Genomic DNA, 15,344 nt, shown 5'->3' on the forward strand with positions numbered 1-15,344 from the left:
ACAACATCATACTCTCAAATTCAGCCAACAATTTCTTTTTCCCTAATCGGTCTTAAGGAACAAGGGAGGAACCCTTTTATACATACTCTCATCATACAACATCATACTCTCATATTCAGCCATCAGTTTATTTTTCCCTAATCGGCGTTATCGGTCTTAAGGAACACGGAGGAACTCTTTAGTACATACTCTCATCATACAACATCATACTCTCAAATTCAGCCAGCAGTTTATTTTTCCCTAATCGGTCTTAAGGAACACGGGAGGAACTCTTTTATACATACTCTCATCATACAACATCATACTCTAAAATTCAGCCAGCAGTTTATTTTTCCCTAGTCGGTCTTAAGGAACACGGGAGGAACTTTTTTTTTACATACTCTCATCATACAACATCATACTCTCAAATTCAGCCAGCAGTTTATTTTTCCCTAATCGGCGTTATCGGTCTTAAGGAACACGGAGGAACTCTTTTGTACATACTCTCATCATACAACATCATACTCTCAAATTCAGCCAGCAGTTTATTTTTCCCTAATCGGTCTTAAGGAACACGGGAGGAACTCTTTTATACATACTCTCATCATACAACATCATACTCTAAAATTCAGCAAGCAGTTTATTTTTCCCTAGTCGGTCTTAAGGAACACGGGAGGAACTTTTTTGTACATACTCTCATCATACAACATCATACTCTCAAATTCAGCCAGCAGTTTATTTTTCCCTAATCGGCGTTATCGGTCTTAAGGAACACGGAGGAACTCTTTTGTACATACTCTCATCATACAACATCATACTCTCAAATTCAGCCAGCAGTTTATTTTTCCCTAATCGGCGTTATCGGTCTTAAGGAACACGGAGGAACTCTTTTGTACATACTCTCATCATACAACATCATACTCTCAAATTCAGCCATCAGTTTATTTTTCCCTAATCGGCGTTATCGGTCTTAAGGAACACGGAGGAACTCTTTTGTACATACTCTCATCATACTCTAAAATTCAGCCAGCAGTTTATTTTTCCCTAATCGGTCTTAAGGAACACGGGAGGAACTCTTTTATACATACTCTCATCATACAACATCATACTCTCAAATTCAGCCAGCAGTTTATTTTTCCCTAGTCGGTCTTATCGGTCTTAAGGAACACGGGAGGAACTCTTTTATACATACTCTCATCATACAACATCATATTCTCAAATTCAGCCAGCAGATTATTTTTCCCTAATCAGTCTTATCGGTCTTAAGGAACACGGGAGAAACTCACGATAAGAAATGGGAAATCTTAAATTATAGAAGAAAACCCACGAAAACAATGCCAAGTTTTAGACCAGAGGTTTATTTTTCCCTAATATAAAAATCAAACACATTTACAACGAAAGAAAATGACTTGAGTTTGAAGAACCACATATTCTTATCGGTTTTTCTGCGTTGATTAATGACGTCTGCGAAGTATAGTTTTTACTATTTATCGTTGCTTCAAAACCTATTTACATCACATACATAAGAGATTAAAGATCTACCATTCGTTAATAAAGATCTACGATCAAATAGAACAAAATAAAGATCTACTGAATATCTTGTCGAATTTTTTGTGAGCCAAACTATCTTAGTTTATAATTGCAAGTTCACTTGCATGACATTCGAGGCAGATAGGAGGCCCTTGTAGGCTTTGGACTCTTATTCCCCTTTACAATTTCACTCAGCTTGTTGTTCAACTAACGTTAAATTAATTTTTTTATTAGTCTAGCAAATGTCTAAGTTTATAAATTGAAGCAATTGCCTTGCCTGACGCTCATTGCAGAATGGCCCCATTTTGACATTAGACGCTTGTCTGTCTCTGATTCTAGGCGAAATTAACCGACTCATGTTTCTATTCCATTTTTTGGTTCAAACTGCTTAAGACCATAGGTAAGCGTCCCTTATTTACCTCTGATTCCAGGCAATCTAATGGTCCTATGTCAATTTTAAATTCTTGGTCAACCTGCCTGAGACTCTTGGCAGGCGTGACTTGCTAAAAGACAACAAACCGTGTATTATTCCAATAAGAGAGGCATCCGCAGACTTCCGCCGTTTACCCAAGCCAAATTAATCAAACACTTGGGACACTATAGGTTCTATCACTGCGTTAGCTCTATGACTATCTACTTTGGTTCTACTGCCCTAGCAATGATGCATGGACGGATAATAGATAAGCCATATCCATTAACAAATGAACTAACCTCCTTTTTATATAATCCTAACAAGGGGGAATTAATGCCATGTTTGCTTCTCACTCAATTGGACTATTTGTCTTGGCGTTTTCGACAATTAGCCATGGCTTGATACGCACAACTATCCGTTTTAATTCAAAATCCATCTAATTCACAACTATTCCATTTAACACAAGATATACATTGTTGTGTCCTCATGTTTTTGTCATAAATGCTAAAAAACCAAAGGGATCAAATTAAAAATGTTTACCCTTCTTCACTCATTCTACGTGTTTTCATACCTGAAAACCGCGATTTTCTAAGATTTTCGTTTTGTTTGTTTCGCAATTTTAAAATTACAGAGCAGTGTGGCCATGTTTCCACGCAAAGCCATGACAAGTAATAAGCAAAACTGATTCCCCAAGTTTGGTAGGGAATCAGTCCTACCAATTGCATAGCTTCACCTCTCCTTCCCTAAAGAGGAGTGAAGACCAAAGTAATCTCTGTAGGCTCCATTTCTAGAGCTGTTGAGCATAAAATGATCGCGAGGGGATGAACCCTAAGGCATACTTAATACCTTGTGATGATTAAGGACACAAGGTGATTAGCAGCTCTTGGGTGTTAGGATGTGGTATGAGGTCCTCATCTACTGGGTGCGGTCGTCGTTGGTCATAAGGACGATATTAATTTAATTGGCACCAGAGGATGTTTCGCAGCGCAAGGCCTTCGAGACAAAACATTCGTCAGGACTGTGAGAAACTCGGTCAAACCAGGAAAGAAGGGTGGTAGTGAATGATAGATTCTAGGATGGGCGTGCGTATGCACGCCCATCTTTATTGTTTTGTTTGATAAAACATTCCACCGACGTTGAGTACCCCATATATTTGGACAAGGGCTGTATTACTAGCAGGATGGCTCACTGAATTTTTACCTGGGGTCACCAAAACCTCTGGCGTATCACCTGTGGGGCTTTATTCCCATACGAGGTGCAGGAAAATATCTAACTACGTACCTCCAAATCCTAAACGATATCCATTTGGCGTATTTGCAAGCAGTTTTTAGGGCTAGATAGTAGCACCGTGGTGCTGACACCACAAACTCAGATTGCAAACTGAGAACCCTGTTTAACATTGTGCTACGGAATCATCTTACGTTTCATTTGTGACCCTGAAGACACCGTTCAGTTTTGCATTTCAAAGGCAATTGCTTTTCAAAACTTGTCTCGTCGCCTGCGTGACATTTTTTTTAAAAAGAAGGGGACAGACACAATACAGCAAGTACAACGGTGTCTTCGCAATTTCGCAAAAGTGAGCTTTTTTATTGCTAAATAAGATTTTTTCAATTATTGACCCCCTTCTACTTGTGGAAAAGGTTGAGCCCCTCCTAAACAGCATCCTAGCTGCACAGTTCTTATATTGCAGCAGAGTATTAAAAAGGAGTTTCCCAGTGACCCATTTTATAACCATATGCTTTGTCGAAGTTTGGCATCATTGTTTGTTGTGGTTTCAGGAATGCTTAGTTTCTATCTCTTCATTCATATTATTTTTTGTTTCTCATTTCGGGTTTGAGATCTTACATCTTTTGATTTCTATTCGTTTTAAGCTTTTAGAAATGATTAAAAGTGTACCTTTTTTCCATAGTGCCTCGACAATGGAAAGGTTTGTCAATTCACATTTACTCTTAATGGCTCTTTGCTCTTAAACTTCCAGTTAAAGTGTTTTGAAAGGATATCGAACAGTTCGTTGAAACGAACTATATTTAAGAAGTGACTTGAATCAATAGTAGCCGAAACTCTAAAAAAAGAATTTGATAACAGCTAATACATCAAAAGGTCGGTTTTTTATGCTGATTTCAGATGCATAAGACTCATTCAGTTTAATAATACTTTTCAAAAGCAACGAGCCTGAGAAAATTTGCCTTTTTTTAAAAAGCTAAAACAACCCCCAAAAGTTTAGCGATCTTGATAAGAATCCCACCATTAGAACTACGATATCAGGGAATACTACCGTAAAAGGTAAAAGGTAAAGGTTACGGCATTAGACTTTACAGTCCCTACCGGCGGTGCTGATGTCCGTTTCTCGGCTCTCCAGCCAGGAAGTGCAACGGGGGGTAGGGGGCCAACCATCCTGTGCTTTCGCACACCCTTCCTGTTTACCCCAGATTTCTCCAGGTACCCATTTAGAGCTGGGTTGACTCTGGCTAAGCTTACAGGGTCACGCCACTGACCCCCGTCCCAAACTAAACAATTGGGTACACTGGGATTCGAACCCGCGCCCTCAGAGAAAGGATCCTGAATTCAGTGCACCAATCTACTATCGTAGATTTTTCAAAAATCGGGTAAGGAGTGACTCGGACCAATGGTAGCCGAAACTTTAAAAAAAGAAATTTGGTAACAACTAATACATCAAAAAATTCGCTTTTTAGTCTGACTTCAGATGAATAAGATTAATAAGTTTAATGTTTCTCATCAAAAGATTCACCATTAGATTTACCATATGTAATGATATGGTATAATGTATGCGTTGACCAGGGATGTCGTTTGGGGAGGGGAAAGGGGGTGATGTTACGCCCCCCAAAAAAATTTGGAGAAAAAAATATTATATAGCCCACGCCCCTTGACTATCTGGATATAGACCCCTTTTGTCCCCCAAATAAAAATGCAGGAGCTACTCCCTTGGTGCCAACTAAAATGAGAGGCCCCTAAAAGAAATATAAATATAAAAATAAATACTACAGGATATTCTACACCATATATTCTACCTATACTTTGGAATATAGGTAGAAAATTCCAAAATCTCTTGAATGAATGAATGTTCTTCATCTATTATATTTGACTTGCTTTCTCTTTAGATGCTCAATTTTACACCATGGGCAGAATTTTTTAATGAGTAATTGTCTGCAAGGGATAGGGATGTTTCAGGTTGAGTTTCCCCTGGGAGGGAGCTTTCTGGGGATGAATTTCCATGGTGCGGGGGAATTTTGCACAGTAAGTCCTTAGAATTTGTATTGTGTTCCAAGTTAGATCAGGGTACATCGAAGAAACAGTAGGTCTAAGTTCCAAAGGAAATGCAGAGCCTCGTCGCTTTTCTAGCAGGAATAAGAACGAAAGAATTAAAACCCTACTGCTTCCATATTCCATAACAATAGGCTTCAAAAAAACAAAATATTCACATTGCAGATATTTAAAGCCATTTAAGAGCTAAAATTAGCTGCCTTCAGTTTTCCTTTATCAGTTTGACCTAGTACGACTTGGAAACGAAGCATCATTAGGGTAGGCTGCATAACCAATCGGAATCCCTTGAAGGTATATTGAAGAAACTGAAGACAGGAGCGTCAATTTGTAGCGTGGGAAAAAGTCTCTTGGAAATTTACCCCCCCCCCCTAGATTTTGATTACCTTTTCCGGTATTTTCTTATTGAAAAATATCTTCTTTTTTTGGTATCTCATACAGAAACATACAGAAAAACAATGAAAATACCTTCTCTAGATTTTGAAAATTGCATTTTTCCCCCTCTCCCCTACAATTTCATGGATTGACGTCCCTGTGCGGAGAACACTAGCAAAGTGATGAATGACACACTATTACCACCAAAGCATCAAACATACAAATCGAGCCGTAGAAAAAGTGGATAATTTGTCATCAATTCTGTCTTTTATTAGTGGGCTAAGGACTTAATGAGCATACAAGCAGGTCATCCCCAAGGTATTGAACATGGCCCACGCATATCACGGCCATTTTCAAATTCTGGTCCCTAGTATCGCTGTTTTGGACCAGTACGATTGCCCAGCGTTAATGCGCACACCCATGCATGGCGGGAATCAGAAACTATAACAGAAGATCCATATTTAACTTAGAAGGATAGATATATGGCCTCCGATTGGATAAGAGTGATCGCATAGCATCCCTTCCAATTAATCAGGGGCGTTTTCTACTAACGTAAATTTATTGAAAGGGAAAGTAGAATTTTATTCCTTTATTCTGGTTACTATGTAGTTTTTAAGATCAGTATTACATTTTTGTCAGCATTGCCATGTTTAAATAGGAATGTAGCGAAGCAAAACTATTTAGTCAAACTAGACAATACTTTTTGTCCGCAAAACTTAAACATTTACAAGCTGTTGATTCCCAAATGTAAAACTTAAAAGGGAAGCTACAATTTCTTAAACTGTTTGGCACCCTGTGTTTTAGCTTTTTTTTCGTTTGCCGATTTATCACCTACGTTTTCCTTTAGATTTGGCACCCTTTACTATTGGCGCCCTTTACTACTATATATATATATATATATATATATATATATATATATATATATATATATATATATATATATATATATATATATATATATATATATATATATATATATATATATATATATGTGTGTGTGTGTGTGTGTGTGTGTGTGTGTGTGGGGCGTGTGTGTGTGTGTGTGTGTGTGTGCGTGTGAGTAAAAATACATTTCTTTAGAGTATGATTCTACTTTTATCAAAAAAAAAAAACTAAAATAAATTACCTATCTGGGTTTCTGTAAAATTTTCCATTGTCAACACATTTTACTTTCTTGTCCGGTGACCTTTTGTTTCGTAAAAGCGGATGGTCTGGTGAAACACCTAAAAAGCAACAATAAATTATTTAATATGTAAAAAAGAAAATGTAAAAGAAGTTAGTATTTAAAAAAAAAAGAAAAAGACTTTGCTTGTAACAACTCGATATCTGTGAAGAAACTACATACATTACATAGATTACATAGTTTGTTGTCAATCTTTTTTCTATCTATGAGCTTTCCTTCTATCTATGCTTTCTTTCTATCTTCTTATCTTTCTCTTTCTATCTTCTACATCTGTATCTTCTTTCTTTCTATCTTCTTTCTATTTATGCCGTGTCACATCCAGTGGTGGCATTTGGGGGGGGGGGAGATTTTCTTTCTCCCATAGATTTTGAAAATACCTTTTTTTAAAGTAATCTAAATCTTAAAATCGTTTGATATTTTCATTGTAAAAAATGACATATTTGTCACCCCTAGATTCTGAAAAATACATTTTGCCCCCCCTCCTAATATTTTGTAAAGTGATGCCACAGATCACAGATCCTAAGATCATTTTAGATTTTATTTACTTTGTCTGTTAAGATCAAGGTAGATCACATACCTGTTTACACAAAATACAACACCAATGATTGTTTTTAGGAGAAGTAGACATGGTTTTGGGATGAATGTTTATAGATGAGAATTATCAGTATGAAGTACCATTTGCTACTATGAAAATGGAAACTTGTTTGTAAGATTTATCAAAGATTATAAGGTGTAAAATAAAACATTTCAAGAAAGTTCAATAGTTTACCACGGCTCGCAATCACTAAATTGTTGAAGAAAATCACAAAATCCACCAAAAAACCCCTCAGATCCAGTGACTTTTTTCACTGGGTGGCAACCCTGCTTCTGCACCGTCATGCTGCAACTAAAGATTGAACCACGTTTTTTTGTAACCAAAAGATGTAAAAACGCAGTTCAAAAAACTGTCTAGTGAGGAAGATTTGTCATTTTGGTCAGGAAAAGTGGCGTAGCTAGGAGCAGGGAGGGACGGCTGCTCCCAAGCGCAAACCTCTGAGGTTGCGCTAAACTAAAGCCTTTTTAGCCTAAAAATAAACTATACTCTGCCTTTTCTTATACTGTGGCAGCGATAGTAGAAGTGGGGAGATGCAAAAACTGACATTGTCCTTGGGAGGGTGCTAAAAACCTTAGCCTTTAATGTTGATTCGGGAATGGTTGCTATTGTTTTGGTTTGTCTTAATAGTAAAAGTTTGTAAACGAATTTATGGGAATTTCAAAAAGATTTTGAAGCTTCTCAAAAATCGGTGGAAATGAAAAGGTGGAAATCGGTGGAAATGAAAAGGTGGAAATCGGTGGAAATGAAAAGGTGGAAATCGGTGGAAATGAAAAGGTGGAAATCGGCGGAAATGAAAAGGTGGAAATCGGCGGAAATGAAAAGGTGGAAATCGGCGGAAATGAAAAGGTGGAAATCGGCGGAAATGAAAAGGTGGAAATCGGTGGAAATGAAAAGGTGGAAATCGGTGGAAATGAAAAGGTGGAAATCGGCGGAAATGAAAAGTGTAAAATTGGAACCACCATGGTTCCAAAAACTAAACCAGGGGTTTCAAGCTCCCATTTTAAAACTTGAAGAAAATCTTATTTTAGCCTGTAATTCTTATAAAAAACTGATGCTCGTTTAACCTTTTTATTTTCCTGTTTTTTTTTACTATTATTTTTCTATTATTTTCTATTTTCTTTATTATTCCTTTTTATAATCCTTGAGGGTCGTCTTGAATTTTCACCATATTTGGATCGTTTCTTAGACACTCTTACTAAGTATCACGCTTTTTCTTGAACTTGAAAATTGCGTCAGAAACAAGCTGAGAATTGAGAGCTAGTACATTGAAATCTGGGTCAGAAACTCAAATATTTTGTTTCAACCACAAAGATCACTTTTAACTAAAAAATTTTGAAGGCGAAAGTTCTTTATAGCCTGACTCAGGAATAAGAATACAATGCAGACAATCTCGTAAACTCCTGGACAATGCAGCTTAAGATTTGAGGTAGCCAGAAGACATATTTTCTCTAAGTTCAATTAATTTTAATGGAATTTTTTGGACAAACGGAACGTTCTAAACTTGTGGTGCCACTTTTAATTTTAAGTACTTTTTCAAGAGGTTTTTTAAGATCAAATGATTAAGACTGATAAATTTCAATTCATGATAAATGCTTGATTAGCCATTACTAGAAACTATTATAGATTATTAACAGTTACTAACAAAAAATGTGAACAAATTCTTTTTGTAAAACAAAAATGTGTTGAAATACATAAGACAGTGCTCAATAGTAACCGAAAGTCTAAAAAACGGAATTTTTATACCAATAGTCACATCAAAAGAGTCGTATTTTTATGCTAATTATAAATATATAGGTTTCATAAAGTTTAGTCTTACCCATCAATTGTTACGAGCCGGAGAAAATTTGCCTTATTTTAAAAAATGGGGGAACACCCCCTAAAATTCATAGAATTTGAAAGAAAATCACATCATCAGATTCAGCGTATCCGAGAACCCTCCTGCATAAGTTCCAAGCTCCTATCTAAAAAAATGTGGAATTTTGTATTTCTTGCCAGAAGACGTATAACAGATTCTAGTTTATTTGTTTATTAGTTTTTATGGCACTTGGTATTAACCAAGTGACATATAGCAATCGCCAATTCTGTCGGTCTGTCTGTCTGTCTGTCGGTCCTGGTTTTGCTACTTTAGGCACTTCCAGGTAAGCTAGGACGATGAATTTTGGCAGGCGTATCAGGGACGAGACCAGCTTAAATTAGAAATAGTCTTTTTCCCAATTTGACCATCTGGGGGGGGGGAGTGGGGGGCCAGTTAATTCGGAAAAAATAGAAAAAATGAAGTATTTTTAACTTATGAATGGGTGATGGGATCTTAATGAAATTTGATGTTTGGAATGATATTGTGTCTCAGAGCTCTTATTTTAAATCCTGACCGGATCTGATAACATTGGGGGGAGTTGGAGGGGGTAAACCTAAAATCTTGGAAAACACTTAGAGTGGAGGGATCGGGATGAAACTTGGTGGGAAAAATAAGCACAAGTCTCAGATACATGATTGACATAATCGGAACGGATCCACCCTCTTTGGGGTAGTTGGGGGGGGGGGGGGTAATTCTGAAAATTTAGAAAAAATGAGGTATTTTTAACTTACGAACGGGTGATCGGATCTCAATGAAATTTAATTTTTAGAAAGATATCGTGTCTTAGAGCTCTTATTTTAAACCTCGACCGGATCTGGTGACATGGGGGGGAGTTGGGAGGGGGAAACCTAAAACTTGGAAGGCACTTAGAGTGAAGGATCGGGATGAAACTTCGTGGGAAAAATAAACACAAGTGCTAGATACATGATTGACGCAAACGGAACGGATCCGCTCTCTTTGGGATAGTTTGGGGGGGTTATTTATGAAAAATTAGAAAAAATGAGGTATTTTTAACTTACAAACAGGTGATCAGATGTCAATGAAATTTGATATTTAGAAGGATATCGTGGCTCAGAGCTCTTATTTTAAACCCGACCAGATCTGGTGACATTGGGGGGGGGGAGTTGGGAGGGGGAAACCTAAAACTTGAAAAACACTTAGAGTGGAGGGATCGAGATGAAACTTGGTGGAAAAAATAATCACGAGTCCTAGATACATGATTGACATAACCGGAACGGATCCGCTCTCTTTGGGGTAGTTGGGGGAGGGGTTAATTCTGAAAAATTAGAAAAAATGAGGTATTTTTAACTTACGAACGGGTTATCGGATCTCAATGAAATTTTGATATTTAGAAGGATATCGTGTCTCAAAGCTCTTATTTTAAATCCAGACTGGATCTGGTGACGTTGGGGGAAGTTTGGAGTGGGGGAACCTAAAATCATGGAAAACGCTTAGATTGGAGGGATCGGGATGAAACTTGGTGGGAAAAATAAGCAGAAGTCTTACATACGTGATTTACATAATTGGAACGGATCCGATCTATTAGGGGGGAGGGGTTAATTCTGAAAAATAAGAAAAAATGACGTATTTTTAACTTACGAAGGAGTGATCGGATCTTCATGAAACTTCATATTTAGAAGGACCTCGTAATTCAGATCTCTTATTTTAAATCTCAATCGGATCAAGGGTGATTGGGGGGGGGCAGTTGGGGGGACCGGAAATCTTAGAAAATACTTAAAGCGGTGAGATCAGGATGAAACTGGATGGGAAGAATAAAAACCTGTCTAAGATACGTGACTGACATAACTGGACCGGATCTGCTCTCTTTGGTGGAATTGGAGGGGGGTTAATTTTGAAAATTGAGGTATTTGTAACTTACGAAAGGGTGACCAGATCTTAATGAAATTTGATATTTAGAAGGATCTTGTGCTTTAAAGTTCTTATTTTAAATTCCGACCAGATCCTGTGACGTTGGGGGGAGTTGGAGGGGGAAACCGGAATTCTTGGAAAACGTGAAAATTGGGGTATTTTTATCTTACGAATAGATGATCGGATCTTAATGAAATTTGATTTTTAGAAAGGATTCATGTCTCAGAGCTCTTATTTCAAATCCCGACCAGATCGTTTGACATTGGGGGGAGTTGGAGGGGGAAATCTTGGAAAAACACTTTTAGTGTAGGAATCGGGATGAAGCTTGGTGGATAGGATAAACAAATGTCCTTGATACGTGATTGAAAGAATCGCAGTGGATTCGCTCTCTTTGGTGGAGTTGGGGGGAGGGGTTCAGTAATTTGGCGAGTTTGGTGCTTCTGGACGTGCTAGGACGATGAAAATTGATAGGCGTGTCAGGGAGCTGCACAATTTGACTTGATAAAGTCGTTTTCCCAGATTCGGCCATCTGGGGGGCTAAAGGGAGAGGAAAAATTAGAAAAATAGGTATTTATAACTTAAGAGTGGGTGATCGGATCTTAATAAATTTTGATATTTAGAAGGACATCGTGACTCAGAGCTCTTATTTTAAATCCTGACCGGCATTAAGCCTCTTATTTTCCTTTTTAAATCAATCTATTGATTCATAGAATTTTGTTAGAGCTCATACCATATGATCTCTTGGCTCTTAGCTCTTCTCGCCTCGTCACAAGTGCCATATGAGCTCTTAGCTCTTGTTTTTTTGTTTGTTTGTTTTTTTCCAGGGGGTGATCGTATCAACCCAATGGTCCTAACATGTCGAGAGAGGGCTCATTCTAATAGAAACTAAAAGTTCTAGTGCCCTATTTAAGTGACCAAAAAATTGGAGGGCACCTAGGCCCCCTCCCACGCTCATTTTTTTACAAAGTCACCGGATGAAAATTTTTGGATAGCCATTTTTTCATCATAGTCGAAAAAGCTAATAACTATGTCTTTGGGGACGACTTTATCCCCCACAGTCCCCTGGGAAGGGGTTGCACGTTGCAAACTTTGACCATTTTTTGTATATAGTAATGGTTATTGGGAAGTGTACAGACATTTTCAAGGGAACTTTTTCACGCTGAGGGGGGGGGGGGGGGGGTAGAGGGAGGTGGTTACGTGGGAGGATCTTTCCATGGAGGAATTTATCTCGAGGGAAGAGAATTTCCATGAGGCGGGTGCAGGATTTTCTGGGGGTAGAGGGAGGTGGTTACGCGGGAGGATCTTTCCATGGAGGAATTTATCCCGAGGGAAGAGAATTTCCATGAGGCGGGTGCAGGATTTTCTGGGGGTAGAGGGAGGTGGTTACGTGGGAGGATCTTTCCATGGAGGAATTTATCTCGAGGGAAGAGAATTTCCATGAGGCGGGTGCAGGATTTTCTAGCATTATTAAAAAAAAAAACAATGAAAAACTAATAAAAAAAAAGTTTTTTTTCAACTAGAAGTAAGGAGCAGCATTAAAACTTAACGCCTAGCTCTTTACGCTAAATTTATTTATTGTCTTAAAAAGTAGAGTTGTGAGAAAGAGTCAAACTTTAGCCTAAAGAGCGCGGCGTTGAGGAGGGGACAACCCCTTTCATATGCGGAATAATATCTTTTCGCTTTAAGTTTTAATGTCGCTCCTTACTTTCAGTTGAAAAACTTGTTGTGTTTTTTATTTAATTACAGCAAAGTGACAACTCTATCCAACAGAGAGCGGAGCCGTATCTGCCAGCTATTAAATAATAAAAAAACAAGTTTTTTTTAACTGAAAGTAAGGAGCGACATTAAAACTTAAAACGAACAGAAATTACTCCGTATATGAAAGGGGCTTTTCCTCCTTAACGCCCCGCTCTTTACGCTAAAGTTTGACTCTTTCTCTTAACTCTACTTTTTAAAACAGGAAAAAACTGTAGCGTAAAGAGTGGGGATAAAAAGGGGGAGCCGGATCGCTCCTTATTACAGTTTATTACCACGAACCATTTGAAACACATAAAAATATGGAAAGCAGCCCCAAATGACAAGTAGATCTTCAGACAAAAAAAATAGCACAAATGGGGAAACAATTAATTCTAATTATAAAATTGGCACGATATGGCTCCATTCGTACTTTCAAGGAAGTAAATTGGCAACACTGACGGGATGAGAGTTAATATTCGATTGTTGAGGTTTCCAACAAACAACACAGTTTTTTTTATCTTTTTTTCTATAATTCCCGTTTGAGGTTTGGTTTTTTGAAATATTGATATTTAATATTATCTTTTTATAATACTAATATTACTTTCGCCGCTTACAGATGAATATACATACTATTTATTCGGATATCAGACTTTACAAATTTTAGAGTTAGCTCTAACAGGTAAATTTCGCAGGCCTCATCTATTCAAAATAGAGAAATGGAATGCCTTATTTAGCGGAAATAGTGCCATAAAGATGTGTAGGCGGGTCAATGAGGAAAAGGAATTGAGTACTTTTGACATTCGTTAAAAAGTATATTATTCATGATCTGTAACAAAAATAATAACAATAATTTATTTATAGGCCACTGCACAAAACAATGTGAGGTTAGTGGAGTAAAAACAGAGAAAACAAAAAACATCAGAAAAGAAAACAACACAAGAAAAGAAAACAACAGACAAGTACAGCAAAATCAACAGAACCAACGGATGAGAACAAAGGTACAACACAATAAGTACAACAAAATTAACAAGGAAAAAGGTCAACAGAACAAACGGATGAGCCCGGGATATGGGGTAAGCCGTCGAGATAACTTATCACGAAGATCCTGTAGTTTTGCAGTTATATTGGGAGCTTTGTATTTTCTGATTACCATAAATCGTTGATAGTCCTAAATACAGCTGAATTTCGACTCTTCAAGATGTTAAGTCCCCTCTCTTAGTACCCTTCTCTTAGGGATGAAAATTCAAAAAAAGCTGTATTTCCGTTTAATGAAGATACAATTTTTTTTAGGCACTTGTTTATTATTCAGAACACAATCAATAAGTGAAGTTAGGTTCTTTCGTGAAACAAGCTACGATGCAGGTACATGTTAATTAGGTAAACCTAACCTAACCTAAACATTCCTTCTCGTAAGAGTATAAAGTCATGTTGTGTCCATTGACGCACTGTTTTGTTGTGGGCAACAACCCCTTATCCTGGAAAAATATAATTGCCTCTTTTTCAGTCTTTGGCAAATCCCAAATCTTCATTTCAAAATCTATTCAGACACTATCATCTATCACTATGCGTAGCAAACTAAATTGAGTGTTGTCTTTGTGGCTATGAAACCGGATTTTCTCATAAAATGTACCTGCATCGTAGTTTGCTTTACGAAAGAACCTAACTTCACTTATTGAGTGTGTTCTGAATAATATACAAGTACCAATATTAGCAACAGTCTTAAGCGGGCCTCTCCTGAACTAAGCACTGTAATAAGAAATGTTAGTGCCATTCATTGCTGATATTATTCAACACAATCCTGCAATCACAGTTGCACCCCAGCCCCCTAATGAATCTAGATTTAACTCTAGGCTATATGTAAGACGTTGCTGATTTTGTTAGGTAGCACTTATTCATATCAGCGGGTTGTCCAGACAAAAAAAAAACTAAAAGATTTACCTTGACATATCTCTGCGAGTATCAAAACAAGACCAACAATCAGAAATTCCGTTCCTCTTCGCTTATCTTCCTTCATGATGAATCACTATGCAACAACTAAATCCATTAAAGTTAAGTTAGATGTATTTTAGCTCTGTCCGACTACCCTACTTTGGCTATAGGTAATGACTGATTACCCAAATGCCGGGCCTCTATCATGCACCTGGGTTTTAATTCAACTTTAGCGTTTCAATCTTTGATGATAATTCAAAGAATTTGGGGAACCATGAACATGGAAAAAGATACCAAAGGCCGGATTCTCCCCAGTTGGTATTATTTCTTCCATTCATCTATTAGAAAATTCCATTTTAAACATAAAGTTAGACGGTACTTGTGTATTTGTCCCAACACAGTCGAGAAGTTTGCTAAATGTAAAATCTCAGATGACTATGAAACCAGTTTTATAGCCACAAAGACAAATGACGGTTGGCAAAATGAATTGGACTTGTATAATTTGGGCACGTTAGATTGCACGTTAATTCCACGTTAATTTCACGTTGATTGCACGTTAGAGGGGGGTGGGGTAATGAATGGTTACTCTACCCCTCCTTTT

General features: G+C 37.5%; 1 protein-coding gene across 1 annotated transcript in view; it reads right to left on the reverse strand.

Moving 5' to 3' along the window:
- The window catches only part of LOC136031716 (chitin deacetylase 1-like), an 88,297-nt gene extending 73,359 nt beyond the window's left edge, over nt 1-14,938 (reverse strand). Inside the window, exons 1-2 of the mRNA XM_065711421.1 lie at nt 14,753-14,938; nt 6,702-6,798 (exon numbers count right to left, since the gene is read on the reverse strand). Of these exons, the coding sequence (XP_065567493.1) occupies nt 6,702-6,798; nt 14,753-14,828 (173 nt within the window). The 5' untranslated portion in view covers nt 14,829-14,938. The remainder of the gene's footprint in view (nt 1-6,701; nt 6,799-14,752) is intronic.
- Nucleotides 14,939-15,344: the final 406 nt, after the last annotated feature.

Source organism: Artemia franciscana, chromosome 10 (genome assembly GCF_032884065.1).
Source record: "Artemia franciscana chromosome 10, ASM3288406v1, whole genome shotgun sequence".
Classification (NCBI taxonomy): Eukaryota; Metazoa; Arthropoda; class Branchiopoda; order Anostraca; family Artemiidae; genus Artemia; species Artemia franciscana.